The sequence below is a fragment of the Macaca nemestrina genome, chromosome 2 (genome assembly GCF_043159975.1).
Source record: "Macaca nemestrina isolate mMacNem1 chromosome 2, mMacNem.hap1, whole genome shotgun sequence".
Classification (NCBI taxonomy): Eukaryota; Metazoa; Chordata; class Mammalia; order Primates; family Cercopithecidae; genus Macaca; species Macaca nemestrina.
Genome location: NC_092126.1, coordinates 203,555,399 through 203,576,369, shown reverse-complemented (window position 1 = coordinate 203,576,369; position 20,971 = coordinate 203,555,399). Strand labels below are relative to the sequence as shown.

At 38.7% G+C, this 20,971-nt stretch overlaps 1 protein-coding gene across 1 annotated transcript in view; it reads left to right on the top strand.

Annotated features, from left to right (window-relative positions):
• LOC139361668 (uncharacterized) overlaps positions 1-20,971 on the top strand; it is a 196,339-nt gene that overhangs the window by 27,605 nt on the left and 147,763 nt on the right. Inside the window, exon 4 of the mRNA XM_071090460.1 lies at positions 18,627-18,748. Coding sequence (XP_070946561.1) covers positions 18,627-18,748 — 122 coding nt within the window. The remainder of the gene's footprint in view (positions 1-18,626; positions 18,749-20,971) is intronic.

The following is a 20,971-nucleotide window of genomic DNA, read 5'->3' as shown; positions in this document are numbered from 1 at the left end:
CCTGATACTCTTTCTGAAACTACAGAAGCATTAATAATTTTAGCCTGAGAGTGCTATAATCTGGGATATTTTGGTCCAGCATTCCCAGGGAGGGTTGAAGTTTTGAGAGTAGCTGGAGTTATTTGAATTGAACACCAGAATATGAGGCAAATGGATACTCAATTATAATTCAATTTCTACTCTTTATTTTAGGTAGATATTTGCCAGCCACTTATGTGTGGGACATTATGGTAAGTAATGCACCCATAGTGTAGTGGCAGAAGCAGATGAAAAGTACTACAATAGTCATATAGATGAGGTACTGGAAAGGAGCAGAGTTGAAAAATGGGGGATAGTTGACAGTTTTCCAGCGTCATAGGATTAAAACCAAATAGGATTAAAAAGATTCAATTCACTCAAGATGTCTAACTTGGTAATAGGTCAGAAAACTAAATTTGTCATATTTTCTTAAAACTAAACAAAAATGTTCCTTTTAATAAAAAACTGTAGTGCACCTTCAGATTCGATTTTTCTTTATATTCTGTAAACTGCTTACAGTAAAACAAAAAAAAATCTGACAAATATGATGGTCCTTAAATCTTGTAGGTGTATGAAGTTCATCCAAAGAATAGAGGTTTTGCTAGGAAGGCCCTAAGCAAAGAATCAAATTTCCTTTTGCAAGAAATAAAATTCTTAAAAGTTCCCTGTACCTTGCAATTAATAGCACAACGTTATTTATTTAAATTTTAACTTTAAAGTTCAGGGGTACAAGTGCAGCTTTGTCACATAGGTAAGCTTGTGTCATGGGGGTTTGTTGTACAGATTATTTCATCACACAGGTATTAAGCCTAATATCTGTTAGTTGTTTTTCCGATCCTTATAACAAATATTACCCCCATAAAGTTTTATGGTTACTTTTTTCTTATCTTCTGATTAATGCCTTTAGATTCACAAATTGAAATTATTTTTCAGTAGTTTAATTCCCTCTAGAAGGTTTAAAAAATGTTTCCTAATTTCCTAAATCTTCTTTCTTTGTTAGTCTTCTAAAAAACTGTATTAAATAGAATTCATGTGCTCAGATACACTTTCACTAAAAGCATATCTTCAACATTTGACCTGTTTAAAAGTTCTTAAGGTGTTAAGGAACATTATGTATCAGAGTTTATGGCATTTGATTAATCTGAATAAATCATGGCAGCAAATTGAATTCAGCAAAAGTAACAGGGATAAATCAAAGATCAATATTTGAAATGTCTCCATCAAACATTTTAAAACAATTTTTAAGTTCACTAATTTGAGTCATTACACTTGGCCCTAATATAGTAGATTTTTAAATGAAGTTCTGTCAAACTTGGCAGATATCATATACCAACTTTTAATAGTCGTAACAATTCCTGTACCTCTTTTGGAAAAAGATTATTTCCAGAGCATCAGTGCTTTGACCAGAAAGCCATTTATTATTCTGTAACACTTTCGTGAGAAATTAGCATGATTTATCATTTGAGTACGCTCTCTCAGATAGGATTCTAATATTTGGGTGTGAATAAAACTTCAGGGCATTGAAAGTAGCTGGAGGATAGACAATAGGGCGATTATCCTCTCTTGTCATTCTGTATCAAGGTCCTCTTTAATTATTGGCCTGAACAGCTATCACTTTATGGTGAAAACAAACTGCTTGGATATAGCGTTAAAGGTTGAAATAATGAATTATACATAAATCTATTTAGTTCAGTTATATTCTGTTGAATTGGAAAAAATCCAATTTTTAAATTTCTCTGCATTTCTTGAAGTTAGGAATAAAATCTGGGGTGGGGTCTCCTGAAATAATGAGGTCTAGAATAATTTCTGTTGTTAAATTTACTTTTGAGCAGGATAAGTCAACTAAAATCAATATGAATGGAACCTTCAGTGTACCACTTAAGATAATTAATCTTTGAGAGGTTAGGTAAGTATTACAAGGTAATTTACCTAATTAGCAATGAAGCCAACCAATGTTTAGATTTCTTAACTTTAAGACTGTTGCTCACATAGTCGTGTAAACTATATCTTCCACATAGTCACAGGCAATCACAAGCTAACACGAGCAGGTAGCACAAAATATGTGTTCCACACAGAATGCAGAACAAAAAAAGACACTTTTACAATCCTTTTCCCTTTTCCAAATTCACATTTTAAAAGTTTCTTGTGGAATTTCCCAAATGCCAGCATGGCCACAAATAATAGAGATTGATTACTGAGACCTCTAATGAGAAACACTTAGAATTATGCTAAACAAGGAACATTCTATACTGATTTAACAAATTCTCCTCTTTCTACTTATAGTTTCTCCTAAAATAAAAGGTAACATGTTTGTCATGTTACGAGTCTGTATAGAAAAAGTGTGATAACTGAAGAACAGACACACAGGTGTATGTGTGTCTGTGTGTTGCTGTGTATTACAGCCTTTCTTTAATGGTTTTCTCTCTCTCTCTTTTGTTTTTTTTTATTTTTATTTTTTTGAGACAGAGTCTGGCTCTGTGGCCCAGGCTGGAGTGAGCGGCGCCATCTTGGCTCCCTGCAAGCTCCGCCCCCCGGGTTCCCGCCATTCTCCTGCCTCAGCCTCCCGAGAAGCTGGGACCACAGGCGCCGCCACCGCGCCCGGCTCATTTTTTTGGTATTTTCAGTAGAGACCGGGTTTCTCCGTGTTAGCCAGGATGGTCTCCATCTCCTGACCTCATGATCCGCCCGCCTCGGCCTCCCAAAGTGCCGGGATTACAGGCCTGAGCCACCGCGCCCGGCTTCTTTTTAAGTGAGCTCTGTCCTGGGCAAACCAGCATTTCAAAGGTACAAACTGTTTTTGCAAAGAGCGGGTATATACCTATCTATAGTGCAGACATTATGTCTGCTTATTTCTCTGTAAATAGATCTCGTTTTAACAACTACTTCACCGTCACAACATTTAATTCGAGTCAGCGAACTCTTACCCAGACGCTAGGCCTTGGCCAGGCCGCCGAGAACTGAGGCTCACACGCGTGTGGTGCCCGTTTCCTGTAACAGAGTGTGTCAGTCCCGGTGCTGCCCGAGTTCCTGCCGGGTCATAGTGACGACCCAGCCACGTCCGTCCCCAGAGTTGGACTCTTTCTCTTTTTTCTTGTACACAGGGAGCTGCTTTTCCAAGAAGACTTGTTCCAATTGCTCCCAATCTCCATAGCTGATGATTATAGAAGGATCTTTGTACTTTCAATGTACCTTCAAAAATGAGATCTGGAGCTGGATAAGATGTGTGTGTGTGTGTGTGTCTGTGTGTGTGTGTGTGTGTTAGTAGACAAACTGTTCATTGAATAAGAAGCCTAGTTGACAGTATAAGGAGAGATTTAGAAGAACGGAATTATTTGGTTTAAGGAATTGTGAAGAAAGGTGCTATGCCATTAAAAGTTTTCTCTACTTTTGTGTTAAATCTTAATTTTTTGCAGTATTTACTAACCTGCAGGAAACTGTCAAAATTGACTGTTGCTAAGTTCCATATTGCTTTGTAATTATCTTAGAACAAAACTTGGTTGATACCAAAGTACAATTTTTCCTCTAGCTTTTATACATTGAGACAGATTTTTTTCTCACCCTCCACATACCTATGGCTGGAAGACCAGGTGGTTGTTCTTGGTTCCCATTACAACTTCCAGACTGTCAATTTCCCCCATTCTTGCAAATTATACTGTTCCTTTGAAACTCAAACCCCTTGGAAAAATCGGCCATGCCCCTTTGGTATTGCCATTATCAGCAAACCTCCTTACCTCCTTCCTGGGCACTCTTATCTTTTTATTTTCTTTTTTCTTTTTCTTTTTTTTCTTTTCTTTTTTTTTGAGATGGAGTCTTGCTTTGTCGCCCAGGCTCGAGTGTAATGGTGTGATCTTGGCTCATTGCAACTTCCTCCTCCCGGTTTCAGAGGATTCTCCTGCCTTCGTCTCCTGAGTAACTGGGATTAAAGGTGCACGTCACCACACCCAGCTATTTTTTGTATTTTTAGTAGAGATGGGGTTTCACCATGTTGGCCAGGCTGGTCTCGAACTTCTAACCTCAGGTGATCCACCCACCTCAGCCTCCCAGAGTGTTGGGATTACAGGCATGAGCCACCGCACCTGGCCTCTTGTCATTTATTTAAGGCTTTAGATCTTTGCTCACTGTCATCTTCAGGCAAGTTCAGCCATCATTTTAGTGGCTCAACATTCACATGAAAAGACTGTTAAAAACCTCTGTTCCCCATTTTTTGACATCTTTATTTCCATTACTTTTTTTCTTTCCCCCAGTTTATTGTCATCAAATCTGAAACATTCTCTATAAGGGTATGTACCACCAGGATCTAGATGCAAATACTCTGCCTCCTGGACATCACTCCTTGCTAGCTCATTGGCTCAGATATGTTCATTCCTACAATCCTTCATTTTTATTTTATTTTATTTTTTTATTTTTTTGAGACGGAGTCTTGCTCTGTCACCCAGGCTGGAGTGCAGTGGCCGGATCTCAGCTCACTGCAAGCTCCGCTTCCCGGGTTCACGCCATTCTCCTGCCTCAGCCTCCCGAGTAGCTGGGACTACAGGCGCCTGCCACCTCGCCCGGCTAAGTTTTTGTATTTTTAGTAGAGACGGGGTTTCACTGTGTTAGCCAGGATGGTCTCGATCTCCTGACCTCGTGATCCACCCGTCTCGGCCTTCCAAAGTGCTGGGATTACAGGCTTGAGCCACCGCGCCCGGCCCAATCCTTCATTTTTATTGAGACTCTTCTTAGGCCACAGCTATTGCTGCTCCCTCACAATCCATCAGTACTCTCTTGCCTTCAGTTTCTATGTTCAAATGCCATAGTTCATCTTTAGCACTCCCTTGCACCTACCCTGAGTTTCATTTTCCCGCTATTAATAGAACAATTTATTTGTTTGTGTTTCTCTTCCCAACTTTTAAATATTGATGTTTCTAAGGGTTCCATCCTAATTGCTCTTCTTTTCTCTCTACACACATACTGTCTCTAAGCTCTAAACACTGCTAAAGAGCTAATCATTTCCAGTTTTAGAGTTTGGCCCAGACCTTTGTTCTGGGAGTTGATGATTTACATGACAATAGCACTCGAATAACTCAGATGTAACATGTCCTGGTTTCCCGTATGTCAGTAAGTGGCACTGCCAGCCATGCTAGAAGCTTATAAGTCCTTTTTGGTCCTTCCTCAATATTCTGACAATATCCAATTCAACATTCATTTAAAAAATATTTTGGTTCCAAATTATCTGTAATTTCCTCCACTTATTTTGATTTTCAATGTCCCCAGTCTAGCCAGATCCACATATTTTCTTACCTACTGTATTTTCCAAGGCTCATCCTTAGTCAACCTACTTTAATTCTTAATCTCCTACACTCTGTTAGCTACATAGAAACCAAAGTCATCTCTTAACATGTCTTTCAGTTTCCAACTCTCCCTACTTTTCTGGTGTATTTGGACTAAGACCTATGTTCCTCATCATTACTAATAAAGACCTGTACAGTTTCACATATCCTTCTCTTTCAGCCACATCTCACATTAGTCTTTCTTCCTTTTGTACTTCATCCAGATTCCTACTTTTCAGTTTTTCATTTCATCCAATTCATAGGTTTCTTCTAAATGCCAAGATCTTGCTCATATATTAGGGTCCTTGAACATAGTGGGGTTTTTTCCTAAAAGAAGAACCTCTCTGTATTGTATGAAAAGCTAGATCTTTTTATTCTCAGGTTTTAGCTTAAATATTATCACTTGAAAGAAGTAGTTAAAATCTGTATAATCCAAATTAATGTTTATTTTTTTCTTTTTCTTTTGAGACAGGGTCTTGCTCTGTCACCCAGGCTGGAGTGCAGTGGCTCAATCTTGGCTCACTGCAACCTCTGCCCCCTGGGTTCAAGCAGTTCTCCTTCCTCAGCCTCCTGAGCAGCTGGGACTACAAGCACACGCTACTACACCTGGCTAACTTCTTAATTTTCAGTAGAGATGGGGTTTTGCCATGTTGATCAGCCTGGTCTCAAACTCCTGGCCTCAAACAATTCATCTGCCTTGGCCTCCCAGAGTGCTGGGATTATAGGCATGAGCCGACACGCCCGGCCCAAATTAAAATTTCTATATATGAAAATTGTATATATAAATCTTATATAATCCAAATTAAGATTATATCTGTTTAATGTTCCCTCCAACACCCTTATTTGTGTCTTCAGTCCCTTGCTTGACTTGGCATGTGAACACATTTTGTAATGATCTCCTCTCTTTGTTTAATTGGGTTTCTGTACCTGTCTTCGTCTTCAGAATTAAAACCCTAGGAGTACAGGACTGTGGCTTTCTTATTCACCACTGCAGCTTAGAAACGAATACAGCATCTGATACGTATTTGTTAAGGGAAGTGGTTAAATATAGACCACTAAGTCCAGTGAAGTCACAGTCTATTCACTTCATGTAATTTCCAAGAAACAAAGCTTTCTCCACCTATGTTAATGAATGAGATATGGGATCTAGTCTGCTGGAGATGGCTTAACTTTAAGTTCACTTGACAGAGTGTCAGTGGAAGTAGGAATGGTTTTACTCACTTAAATAATTTCATGGTGTTTAGGAGGAAAAATCACCCTGCTTGAGGGTTCTGTGGCTCCTATGAGCTCTCAAATGATTGGAAGAGTACTACCAAACCTGAGTTTTCAGGTCTCTTCGTTATATTCATTTAAACTTAGATATTGGGAACCTGCTCCCAATGGTTAACGTGGGTTCTTTCCTATTTCCTATGCGTCTCTGCTGGTTTGAGAAATAAAGGGAAAGAGTACGAGAGAGAAATTTAAAGCTGGGTGTCTGGGGGAGACATCACACGTTGGCAGGTTCCGTGATGCTCCCCTAGCCGTAAAACCAGCAGGTTTTTATTAGCGATTTTCAAAAGGGGAGGGAGTGCAGGAATAAGGTGTGGGTCACAGAGATCATATACTTCACAAGGTAATAAAATATCATGAAGCAAGTGGAGGCAGGGAGAGATCATAGGACCACAGGATGGGGCGAAATTAAAATTGCTAATGAAGTTTCGGGCATGTATCATCATTGATAACATCTTATCAGGAGACAAGGTTTGAGAGCCGATAACCTGTCTGACCAAAATTTATTAGGCAGGAATTTCCTCATCCTAATAAGCCTGGGAGTGCTACAGGAGACCAGGGCTTATTTCATCCCTTCACTTAGACCATAAAAGGCGGCCGCCTTAAGGGGGCCATTCATAGACCTACCCTCAGGGCGCATTCTCTTTCTCGGGGATGTTCCTTGCTGAGAAAAAGAATTCAGAGATATTTCTCCTATTTGCATTTGAAAGAAGAGAAATATGACTCTGTTCCGCCTGGCTCACTGGTGCAGTCAGGCTCCAAGTCTTATCTCCCTTGTTCCCTGAAGATTGCTGTTGCCCTGTTCTTTTTTCAAGGTGCCCACGTTTCATATTGTTCAAACACACATGCTCTACAAACAATTTGTGCAGTTAACGCAATCATCACAGGGTCCTGAGGCCACATATATCCTCCTCAGTTTACAAAGAAGATGACAGGATTAAGAGATTAAAGTAAAGACAGGCATAGGAAATCACAAGGGTATTGATTGGGGAAGTGATAAGTGTCAATGAAATCTTCACAATTTATGTTCAGAGATTGCAGTGAAGACAGGCATAAGAAATTATAAAAGTATTAATTTGGGGACTAATAAATGTCCATGAAAGACTCACAATTTGTGTTCTTCTGCCGCGGCTTCAGTCGGTCCCTCCATTCGGGGTCCCTGACTTCCCACAACATCTCTCCCTTTTTATATGTATATGCCATGGCAATGAAGGCTTGTTCATTCTCTCGATTTTGACACAGGATTCTTTGGTCCAGCACACTAAAAACAAGCCGATTAAACAGGGAAACACAATTCCGAAATTTACTACAGTGGAGCCCCCAGTAGACTTGATCCAAGTCATGGGGTTCAATCCGTAAAGATTTTCTGCCACCTGATCTAACGCCTCAGCTCCAGGCACAATGGATAAATGAGCTTGAGAGGCTTCAAAAATTTGTTTCTTTAATTTAGTTATGTCCAGTGATAAATTATCTTCCCTACCCAGAAGGTGTCCTTTGACCGTTTACTATGAATGATCAGTCTCGTTATAGGAATACGGGGTGATACAGAAATCAGAGGTATTCCAGTCGCACGCATTTGCATGCGATGTTGGGGACTCACTACCAGATCTCCAAGCCAAGTAACAGACTGTCTTAAGTCATTAATTTTATTAGCCAATTTTTGATCAATGGCTTGTTGAGAATTCCACATTTGGGTGGAATTGGCTTGCCAATCATTAACAAAATGAACCATTTAAATAGATTGATGTAACACCATTCTGGCAGTGGTGGCCAGTGCAGTGACTGTAATTAGGCCCATGATCACAGTGATTAAAGTGAAAACAAATCTCTTAGATCTTTTTAGAATTCGCTGTAGCACTTCATTAATTAAATGTATTGAGGGGGACGATTCCCAGGGTCTGGGCAAAGTTACTGGAATCCAGATTCCTTTTCGAGCTCGAACCAACATTACACTTTTCCTGGAGTCAAAATGGGAGTTAATACAAGTGTACAAATGACAATTAATGCATTGGATGGTTTGATTGTTCATCCAAATTTTTATATTTTCCACTAACAGCATGTAAGGAGGCTTAACACAGCTCTGTATGGAAACAGTCAGGTTGGAGGTAAGTAAAGCAGAATGTCTGGATCTACACTGATACTGAGAGACGGGGGCGGTAGCGGGGACAACAGACAGAATAGTTTCCCCTTCCCATACTCGCAGTCCAGACATGGCAATAGCCGATTTCCAAAGTTCTGGGTGTTCTGGGCTCAGAATGGGGAATATCATACAAGGCCTCGACGGGGTAATGCTTTTATCTTCCCATTTTAAGGGAAAGAATGAGCTGAACCTCCTATGCACAGTAGAATGATGATTCTCCTTCTCCCGATAAGAAATAAAATAAGTAGCCTCCAGGCATTGCCTTCCGCCAGAGGAGCAATTGTTTTTTAAATAGCCCTTTGGTGCCCAGTCTGTTACTAAACCATATGAGTCATTTTTAAATATTACTGCATGTGAGTTAACACAATTTTCCCAAATTAAAGTTTTAGATGGGCCCTCAAAATTTTTAGGGCATGGTTTTGCTGCAGGTTTGTATTGAAAGTATGGGACATCTCCCATTACTCCCCCTTTCATTCGTTTTAAAGGAGAAAGGGAGAGGCCAAATGTACCAGTTCCTCTGTAGCTGATCTCTCTGGAAGATAAGCGACCCAGACTTGAGTTTCTAGATGGATACAACCAGGTGCATGTCCGAGGCACAGAGGGGGGTGTTTATAACCCGTGATAACATTAAATGCAGTGCGTTCTTCTCGTGGTCGAGCAGGGCAATGGTCATCTGTAGCTCCAGGATCCACACACTATATCGTTAGTGTAGATTTCCGCGGGAGCGTCCATCCAGGTGAGAGGTCGAGTAAGTGGAGGGAAAGGCACATAAGCCCAATAAGAATAATTATGTGTAGCAGGTAAATCAGTGTGAGAGGAAACTGGTGAGACAGAAAGTGTAACGAGGAGAATCATTAAATAAAACCCATTGTAAGCGAGATTGAGTGCTGAAGGAGGAAGAGAAAAACAGGGATGTTATTTTCAGGCTAATAGAAATGGCGAGATTTTTAGGTTTGTAAGGAGAAAAAGAAAGGTAATTAGAAGTGGGATTAGTTAGATGGGTCTCCGTTGGCATCAGAGAGGATTGAATCAGACCCATGTGCCAGCTTCTAGGGAGTTGGCACAAATCTCACCACGTCTGAGGGCAGTCTCTGACACAGATCTGACCACGTCTGAGGCAGTCTCTGGCACAGATCTCACCACGTCTGAGGGCAGTCTCTGGCACAGATCTCACCACGTCTGAGGCAGTCTCTGGCACAGATCTCACCACGTCTGAGGCAGTCTCTGGCACAGATCTCACCACGTCTGAGGGCAGTCTCTGGCACAGATCTCACCACGTCTGAGGCAGTCTCTGGCACAGATCTCACCACGTCTGAGGCGGTCTCTGGCACAGATCTCACCACGTCTGAGGCGGTCTCTGGCACAGATCTGACCACGTCTGAGGCGGTCTCTGGAACAGATCTCACCACGTCTGAGGCAGTCTCTGGCACAGATCTCACCACGTCTGAGGGCAGTCTCTGGCACAGATCTGACCACGTCTGAGGCAGTCTCTGACACAGATCTCACCACGTCTGAGGCAGTCTCTGGCACAGATCTGACCACGTCTGAGGCAGTCTCTGACACAGATCTCACCACGTCTGAGGCAGTCTCTGGCACAGATCTCACCACGTCTGAGGCAGTCTCTGGCACAGATCTCACCACGTCTAAGGGCAGTCTCTGGCACAGATCTCACCACGTCTGAGGCAGTCTCTGGCACAGATCTCACCACGTCTGAGGCAGTCTCTGGCACAGACGTCTTCCTCTGTGGTTTTCTTTGGATGATCTCCTGGTGAAACACAAGCATATCCTCTTTCCCACATTAAGTAGAATCAGAGATAATATTTAAAGGTTTGGGGAAATCCTGTAAGACAGTAATCACAGCAATTAGCTCTGTCTTTGGAGCAGAAGTAGAAGAGGTAGAAATAAGCTTGTCTGTAGGACCTGCATAGCCAGCATTTCCATTGCTGGAGCCATCGGTGAAAAGTGTAACAGCCTCAGGAATGGGCTGATCTTTGGTTAATCGAGGGACCACCCAAGACGACATTTTTATAAAATCAAACAATTTGTTTTTTGGATAATGATTGTCAATAACACCAATAAAATCAACCAAGTGAATTTGCCACAGTACTGAATGTTGAAAGGCAGCTTGAACTTCGAGCTGATTTAAAGGAATTACAACAAGCTGCAGGCTTCTGATTATTGATAGATGGTGCAGTAAAAGCAAATTTTTCATAATCTGATTTATGTAAAGCAATATGAAAAAAGAGTTTTTAAGATAAAAAACTATGAGAGGCCAATTTTTAGGTATTAAAGCAGGGGCAGGCATGCCAGGTTGGACGGCTCCTATAGGTTTAATTACACCGTTAATGGCCCTTAAATCGGTTACCATCCGCCACTTGCCTGATTTCTTTTTTACTAGAAATACAGGAGAATTCCAGGGGGAAAGAGAGGGTTCCACATTTTTAAGTTGTAACTGTTCAGAAACCAATTGAGTTAAAGCCTCCAGTTTTTCTTTAGAAAGCGGCCACTGCTGAACCCAGACAGGTGTGTCAGATTTCCATTGTAAAGGGAGAGGATCAGGAGGCATGGCAGCGGCCGCACTAAAAAGGATAACCCAAACCTGCCCTGTTTTCTTTTATAGTAACTGGAAGGGGTTTAGTAATCACTTCATGCTTTGGACCGAGACCAGGCCCGGAAACAAACCCCATGTTTTCCATCATACGCTGACTGGGAGCACCATAAGAGTTATGTGGAATATAAATTTCAGCCTAAGGATCTACTAGGCCCTCAAAACTTTTTTCCTTGAATGTATACGGTGCAGGTGGCCCATTTGTTTAGAAATCACATTAATCCAAGAAGCGACCTTTTCACCTCCAGGGCCCATCCCAGGGCCACGTGTCTTATCTCCTTTGTTTAAAATGATTTTAGGTAGTAAAAGCAATTGAGCTTGTTTAACAGTAGTAAAAGAAACAGGAGCTTGGCCTGGGGCACGTAAGTATCAGAGAAACTGTGGGAACCTGTGAGCTGAGCCTGAGTAACTAGAATGTCGTTAGTCCGATTTAGCTGAGCTTGCAAACGAGCCTCTTCTGACCATCAGGTACGAAATTGTAAATGCTGAGATGGGGTCAGAGCAGCTTTTGCAAAAAGGCCTCAGTCTAAATGAAGCAAAGTGACCTCAGTACAAAAAGTTTGTAATAACATTTTAACGTAAGGAGAAGTAGGGCCATACTAAGTACAAGCATCCTTAAATTCTTTTTAAAAAGTAAGATTGAGTGGCGCATACCGACGCAGACTGGTTGAGGGTGTGAGAAAGGAGAATTGAAGGAGTAGAAGAAGCACAAGTATACTGGTGATTACTGGCGTTCGTGTGTGGAGAAGGATACAGAGAAGCAGGCTGAGTGGACGGCAGTGTGACCAGTTGAGGAACCGAAATGACAGGAGGATGAGGGGCTGAAGTGGAAGGAGGAGGGCCTGCAGCATTACAGGTAAATTTTAGTTTGGTCCCGGAGCCATTAGGTGACACCCAGAGGCAAATGCTGCAAAGCTTTGAAGAGGGAAAAATTAACATATCTATGGTCCTGGACTGTGTGAGTCGCAGCAGCAGGAGTTTCAAGTTCTGGCTCTTCTCTTCGTGAAAAAAAGTAAGATAAGTAGGGGGTAACGTTAAGTCAAATTTACCAGAGTTAGACATTGAATTTTCAGTATCATTAGGTGGGGGAGGAGCAGCTGAATGGAGAGGCTGATCAGATAACGAAGGCCTTGCGGGAGAGAAAAGTTGAGGAGGTATTAGGACGGCATGCACCAAGGCCCAAGCATCCCAAACAGTGACAGGAACGTAATTCCCCGTTGAGACCAGTTCCCGGAATGTTGCAACAAGATCCCATACATTTACATATACAGTTCCTTTTTCAGGAAACCAAGGACAGTATTTTTCCACCGCCCTGAATAGAGTGACCATGCTCTACAAACAATTTGTGCAGTTAATGCAATCATCACAGGGTCCTGACGCGACATATATTCTCCTCAGTTTACAAAGAAGATGACGGGATTAAGAGATTAAAGACAGGCATAGGAAGTCACAAGGGTATTGACTGGGGAAGTGATAAGTGTCCATGAAATCTTCAGAATTTATGTTCAGAGATTGCAGTAAAGACAGGCATAAGAAATTATAAAAGAATTAATTTGGGGACTAATAAATGTCCATGAAATCTTCACAATTTATGTTCTTCTGTCACGGCTTCAGCCGGTCCCCTGTTCAGGGTCCCTGACTTCCTGTAACACTTAGACATAGATGATTTGTCATTAAGTTGTTTTTCACTGAAAAGTCAGTCTGAATATAGAGCCTTGTTTCATTCAGATCAGAAAAACTGGGTTACTCTGAAATCTGTTTATCTATAATTTTTAAGTAAGTACAATTTTATAAACCAGTTATTCCTAACTTGAGAGGCCTGGAGGATTTACTGCAATGTGTATTTCAGGGCCACATCTGCAGAAGTTTTGATACAATATTTCCTTACTAATACCCGTGACAGTACGTTTTAGAGGCATCCTGTGTTTTCAGAAGCAGAACGTTTATGCACTACACTTTGGGAAAGATGTGCATGTTATGTTACCATTTAAAGATGTCTGATTCTTGTGGGGCAAATTGGCAAATGATTTCTCTGAACTAACAGCATTGTGGAATTTTACAACTTTAGGGTTTTCAGGAATCTTAGAGCTGTTTTCATTTGAACCTTGAAGACATTAATTTGTCACAGAAATTAAATGGGGTCAAAATTTATATTTCCAACCCATGTCTGTGCTCTTCATTCTAAAGCATGATGGCCTAGAGTCATATTTTAGCCTCTAAGTTTTATCTTATTAAAAAAAAATAAATTGTAAATACATACATGTATTATATCTATATATACAATTTATATACATTACAATATTAATTTGAATTACACAGGACTTTGGACATCACTATTAAAGCCCAGGTACAGTTCAGACTGAGATAAGCCCTACCTGTGAGAATTTACTAAGGTCAAAAAGACTCCTTTTAATAGTGACTCAGTGGCACCTAGTCTAAGGCCAAAGACTCCAGTATATATCTTAATCTAAGTTATTACTGAATGTAAGTCATGTGATGGCTTCTAATGAAAATTTTCCATTGAAAAAAATCAATGTTAATAACTGGAACTCGAGAGCTGTAATGGGCTCTGCTGTGTTTTTCTGGCTTAGATTGTGTGCTGTAATATGCTAAGAACAGGAATTGATGACCTGTGAGCTGTGGTCACTTCCTGATCTCATTTGATTCTTTGGTCTTTAGTTTTAAAAGGGTGATCAGAGAGGTTGCTTTAGAATGGAGAAGTTGAACAAAAGGACCATCAACCTGCAGGCTCACTGGCACAGCCCACGTTTCGCTGGACAAGCATTTCAGTAAAGAGGACTATTGCCAACAGCAACACTTGCAAGAAGCTTTGTTCCAGAGAGGAATTTTTTTTTAAAGAAGCTGCTAGAAAAACTGACACTAGAAGCTAACTAGAGTCACTCTTTCTAGATAACGATGAAATAGCAAGTCTGAAGGCATTACTTACCTAGATATAGAAATGGACTTTATTTAAGAACCAACTTTATACATACATAATATACCTAGGCTTGTTGGTCAAGTTGGCTGGCTGGGGAAGAATAAAACTAGAAGATCCACATGAGGAGTGGAACCATTCCGGGAGGGCAGACAGATTTCTGATGCTGGCCACAGATCGAACCCAGAGATGCTCTGTAATTGAAGTGGTTCTAATACCTGGAAGCTTCGATTTGCTCTTATAATGTGTTCTAAAGCCACTGAATTCAGGACTGTGCTTCCTAGTTGGTACCTGTAGATGTAATGCATCTCTCAAACTGTGGTGGTATTTCTCTAGGCTCTGTCGGACAGAACAACTATCTGGAGATAGGCTGTGGAGCCTCTGGACTCCACAACACATTTCACAGCACTGTTTACTCCAAAACGCTTGCCTAATCAAACTAATGTAGCTGTTGGGTAAGACAAGAAGTAATACGTGAACATTCTTAAAGTCTGTTCTCTTTTGCCTCGTGACCTTAAACATTTGAAAGAGCAAGATGAACACTATTGAATGGAAGTCTGTTTCCATAGTCATAGCCAATCTGAAAGCCTAAGTTTTACCTCGCTGTTCGCTGCATAGCCAATCTATTTTATGGGCAGAAGAGCACAATGGGCTCAACTATCCAGGCTTTAGGAGTTATTTTAATCTTTAAAGAGCAATAGATACAAGTGAAAGTACATACATAAAGTAGGTATTTAGTATTTAATTTTTATTCTCATATGCATGAAAAGGGTGTTCCAAAACAAGATTAGAGAAGTCCATGGCATGTCTTTGTGGTTAATGTTACTTTATTTATTGGTTCATCTACCGTGCTTCTTATAAGTTACTTGTTTTTTCTTTCATGGAAAAATTGTTTTAAATGAATTGATTTTACTTTTCATCAGCACAATTGTTGACTAATACCAAAGTTAGTTAGGAGGTTATGGTTTTTATATTTATAGAATGGCAGGGACAGCATTTAGATAATACATCTATAGTAACTTGGCATTTATGAAATATTAGTTTTCCATAAACGTCAACTCAGAGAGGAAAGTTACATTTTTTTAAATTATAATAATATTTTGAAAGCCATCTGTCCTTTAAAATGCTGCTAAAATATATGTTGGAACTGGTGTTTTATATGCCAATACTTCCTGAAGAGTGTTTTGAGATTTTTTTCAAATACTGCCTCAGTTCTAGATAAAATAGTAAAAATTATGCCTTTAAAATGACTACTGAATGTAGATAAGAAGAAGTTAAGGAAATATTACATAAAAATAAATTTACAAAAGTAATTTACTGAAGGATTATTTATAATTTGATGGGTGGATCTGGATATTTTGATACTAAGTAAAAATATTTCCACTATAATTATAAGGGAACAAAGCTCTGCAAGTAGTAGTTAAAAGAATGTGTATAGGCCGAGCATGGTGGCTCATGCCTACAATGTTAGCACTTTGGGAGGCTGAGGCGGGTGGATCACCTGAGGTCAGGAGTTCAAGACCAGCATGGCCACCATGGTGAAACACTGTCTACTAAAAATACAAAAATTAGCCAGGCATAGTGGTGCGTGCCTGTAATCTCAGTTACTTGGGAGGCTGAGGCAGGAGAATTGCTTGAACCCAGGAAGCGGAAGTTGCAGTGAGCAGAGATTGCACCACTGCACTCTAGACTGGGTGACAGAGAAAGACTCTGTCTCAAAACAAAGCAAAATAAAAAGAATGTGTGTACACACACACTACGTGCACATCCACATGTATCACTAACGTTGGTTTTTGGCAACAACTTCCCATCTTACACACTGTCCACTAATCAGTTAATCCGGCACCACTGTTGTTCTTTTGTAACATTCGTCATTTTTTCTTCGATGTAAAATTATTAATAATTCAAATGTGTGTTGGTGTGGCAGTTGAGATTTGCCCTGGATACCCCAATTCATTCACAAAACATTCCAAGTTTTGAGTTAAGTGGTACTCTAATTATATCAGTCATTTAAACCTCAAAAGAGATTCATTATGTACACAAAATTAATGTGTAATTAAATTTATGAGTAAAATTAATTGAAGAAATCAGAAACACAAGGTGGCTCACACCTATAATCTCATTGTTTTTGGAAGTCTAGGTGGGAGGATCCCTTGACCTTAGGAGTTTGAGACCAGCCAGGCAACACAGTGGGATCCCATCTCTATAAAAAATTAGCCCGGTGTGGTGGTGTGTGCCTGTAGTCCAAGCTACTTGAGAGGCCGAGGCAAAAGTATCGCTTGGGCCTAAGAGTTGGAGTCTGCAGTGAGCTGTGATCACGCCACTGCACTCCAGCCAGAGCGACAGAGGGAGACTTTAAATATACATAAATAAATAAATAATCACAAAACACTCAAAATTCTAAATCCAGATACATAAACCACAGGAATACTTATGTAAACACATGTTATACATATATATAGGTATGATAAAATACACTTCTGTGTTCAACTTGTGAAAGGTTGATGATTTTAGAAACAAGCTAGTAATTCTATTGCCTTATGCTCTAATGATTTCAATTTGAAGATGTTTATTTGGGATCAAATACATGAGGCTCCGTACACAAGACATCTTTTTTTCCCCTCTTCTCAGCATCATTTTTTGGCTGATTATTGGACTACAATTGGGAGATCTAGAACTAAATTCCTGCTTAGTGTTTACTTGTTCAGAGCATAGGCTTTGAAATCGTCCTGTTTTGCCTCAGTCTCCACAACAGTACCTACTAACCTCACAACTAGGGGATCCTGTAGCATTTCTCTAAGCCTTGTTTTTCTTAGCTGTGAAGTGGTAAATTTTGAAAGTGCTTTGTTCATAGGATTTCTGTGAAAACTATATTGGGTAAAGAATGTAAGGCATTTAGCATAGTAAAATAACTTGTATTACAGTAACTTTTCATGGAGTGTTTATTAGTACTTAACCTGTCATTGTCATCAAAATTCTGTTTTTACATATTAACTCAGAAATGTCATTGTAACCTTCTCAACTCATTTGGTCATTTAAAATGGGGAGGTTGAGTTAGGTGTTTCTTAAATTTCTCTTTAGCTCTGATACTATGAGTCTGAAATTAAGTAATGCAAAGTCGGTAATTAAATCCTCCCCTTTTCTGATGTAGGAGAAAGGGAGAAAGAAAACTTGTGGCTGGCTGGATTCCCTTGCAAATTTATTAGAATTGTAATTATGTCGCATTTTGAATAAAGGGTTCATTCTGGAAATCATTAAGTTTACTTTTCTTAACTCCATATGTTGTCAACTGTGGAAAAATTGGGATTTAGGAGTAACCTCTGATTTAAAATTCCACCTGCTAACCATTTAAATTATAGTCTTGTAATTTCCTAACTTTGGTCTTGAAGGTGTTTATCATTCTTATGCATTATTATACTGTGTTATCTATTTATGCAACATAAAATGTATAGTTTTAACTATTGTACATGTTTACATATGGAAAGTATAGTTTTAGACTTATCGTTATTTAATTTGCTAGTTTTGCTTCACTATTTATTTTTGACACTTATCCATATTAGTACATGCAACTCAAGTTTATTCTTTTGAGCTATTGTGTATCATTCAGATGTATGAATAAATAAATGCTTTGGTGGACATTTAAGTATTTTCATGTATCAATATGAAAAGCAGTTTCAAAATGAACATTCAAATATACATTGTCATATATATGTATAATATTTGCATATATGAAAGTTCCTGTGGGTTATGTATCTGAAATCAAAATTACAAGTGTTTTGTAACTTCTATAATTAATTTTACTCTCAATTTTAAGTAAACAAGATTAGTTTTTGCACATGATGAATCTCTTTATTCAGTTAAAATTACTGACATAATTAGAATACCACTTAACACTTGAGATTATTTTCAAGGGTATTTATGCTAAACTTACATAAATGTGTTGAAAAGTCCTTTTGTATATATGTAGAGACTACATGGTATATTACATTCATTAATTTGCCTAAGTATTAAGTTATACTTAAGTAGTGTCCATACACAATTTTTTTGCTTGGCTGAACTCCAATGTGTATATTGGGAGCACTTTTTAACTTTCATGGGTTACATGGCCTGTTTTGGAAAATGATATTAAAAATGTAATTCAGATGAATGCTTAGAATAAAGGTTAAAGATGAATGAGCTTTCATATTAATCATCAATATGACAATCCAAAGGGAAGCAAATGTACCTCCTTGTTAGCAAGATAATTCGGAAATGCACAATGCATATTAGATACGGGATTTGAGCTGTAATGTATTTCTCTAAGAATGTAATTTATTGTACTTTCACATCCACCCGCTCAATACGCAGAGTTGAAGATGCAATGGCCAGAAGACATGAAAGTGTCACGAGAAGGATGTGGACATGGGCTCCGGGGCTGTTGATGGCGACTGTGGTCTTTTGGGGTCATCAGGGGAATGGACAAGGCCAAGGTAAGTGCAAGGATGTTCTAATTCTTTGAGAGCTGGATGCGAATTTCACTGTATGATGAAATTATGTGAATCCTTGGTTTGACGTTTAAGCAATTTGCTGTAATCTTCCCGCAGGTGTTTGTTACAAGGTATTGTAATGCCTCTGCACCAGTTAAACTGAACTAGAATTAGGTGTGAGTAAATGCATCCAATTTGAAGCCACCGTTCTGAAACTGGCTTTTCTCGGTTGTAATTGATGCTATATATATGTGTGTGATATATTATGAGGCTATATATATGTGTGTGTGTGTTTTGGGTGGGTGGGTATAAGTATGAGTTTGTGTGTGTGGTATTTTACAAGAACACGTAGCATATAAAGATTTTGTGATTTGGAAGACAAGTTTTTGATGTTTGTTCCTTTTCTTTAGGGTTTTTATGTTTTACATTGTAAAATTTCAAGAACCTTTTCTTAAAGGATGTGACGTTCTTTAGAAATTAAATGAAAAATGTGATGTTTCTCATTCTTCTGCCAAGTGTATTTAGGGGAAGTTAATGATAGAGTGGAACTGCAAGGTTGTGGCATCCTGAAATGTCTCTTGGAGAGCGGAAAAGGGCCATAGATTTTGAAATAAGGCTTTCAATAGTGATTTGATCAATAGCTGCATGGAGTGGTTTGTGCCAAATCTAGTATTTGTTCATGTATTTTGTGGTAACTATTGTATTGTCTTTGGAGGTGTGTTGCCTGCTCAGATACAAATTTCAATTCCATATTTTATGTGATAAAATGTCCCTGACACCCTTGAAATTTTCTTTTCCTTTTGGGGCAAGTATATTTGGCATTTTTTTCTGCATTTTCAAGGCTTGAAATGAAATCTCTGAGCAGGAAGTTCAGAGTTTATTTCAAGGGATAGGTATATTACTCCAGATAAAATTGAGTGTGTGCAGTGGTATCATATAATTGTGATGAAGTTGAGCTTTGCTAGTTCAAAGTATCTAAGAAAGTTTAACACTTTTTAAAAGATCCTTCAAAAAGAGCAGTTTTCTTGCCATATGTAATATTGTTCAATAAATTTTTGAAATTAGTTACTTTTCAAAACCACAAATACGTGTGTGCCTTTGTATATGAATAGTTGTATATACATGTAAGCAGAAAATACATTTTGTTAATTAAGATCAGCTTTGATTCTAATTTTTCTTTCATGCCATTCAGAATTTATATTAGCATCCAATAGAATTCTCATTTTTCTTTTTTGTGATAAAACTAATGTAAAATATATTTAATACACATAGTAGTTTCTTCACCAAACGTCTAAACCAAGAATATGTAGACAGTAGCTACGTTGGATTTCTGTGGTTAGAAGAGTTGTTTATTTCTCTGGCAATATGTAGAGTTACTAAAATGCAGCATGACAACTGTTCTCTGTAATAGTGATCCTACATGACACGTCGTGTTACACAGGGCTGCTGAAACCTTCCTCTGACCATCATTTCCAGTAATTGGCTTGTTTTAGATGAGGAATAGGTTATTAGATATTTTAAATATTTGAGAAAAATAGGTTTCTTCTCTCTTATTTACCCGAACACTTTTATTTCCTCAATATTGATTGATCAAATATTCTATCCTTCATTGGGGACCATCATTTATTAAAAAAAATGGCCTGAAATCAATTCCAAGCCTAGCTGTAGTGAAGCTTCTAGTGGTAAATGCAAGTTAAGTAATTTGTTTTCTTTCTAAAGGATAAATTAAAATAGACTATGATTCAAAGAACAAAACAACTTAATAGAAAACATAATGGAATGCTTTGATACTATGATTCAGGGAACTTTGCTTCCCTTGTGGTAGCTAGAATGAGTGAAGGAGATTGCTTAGGTGTAATGAGCAAATCTTATAATTGCAAGTATAACCCAAGCTGCATATCGTCATTTAGATCAATAAGCCTCATTAAATATTAAATATTACCTTTTAACTTTTATGCAATTAAGCAGATTTTAAAAATAAAAGTTTTAAAAAATTAAAGTTTTTATTACTAAGTATTTTTAAATGCAAATCTCATAGCTCCTTATTATTGTCAAGAAAAGAATACATTAAAATTTATAAATAAGGTTTTCTCTCTATGAAGTTTAAAATCTTGCATTAAATATTGGTTATTGGGACTCACAATGTCCAAGATTATGGTTAAGTATCAATGAAGTGTGACTCTTGCAGCAAACATGCATGCAAATGTTATAAGATTATTTTCACAT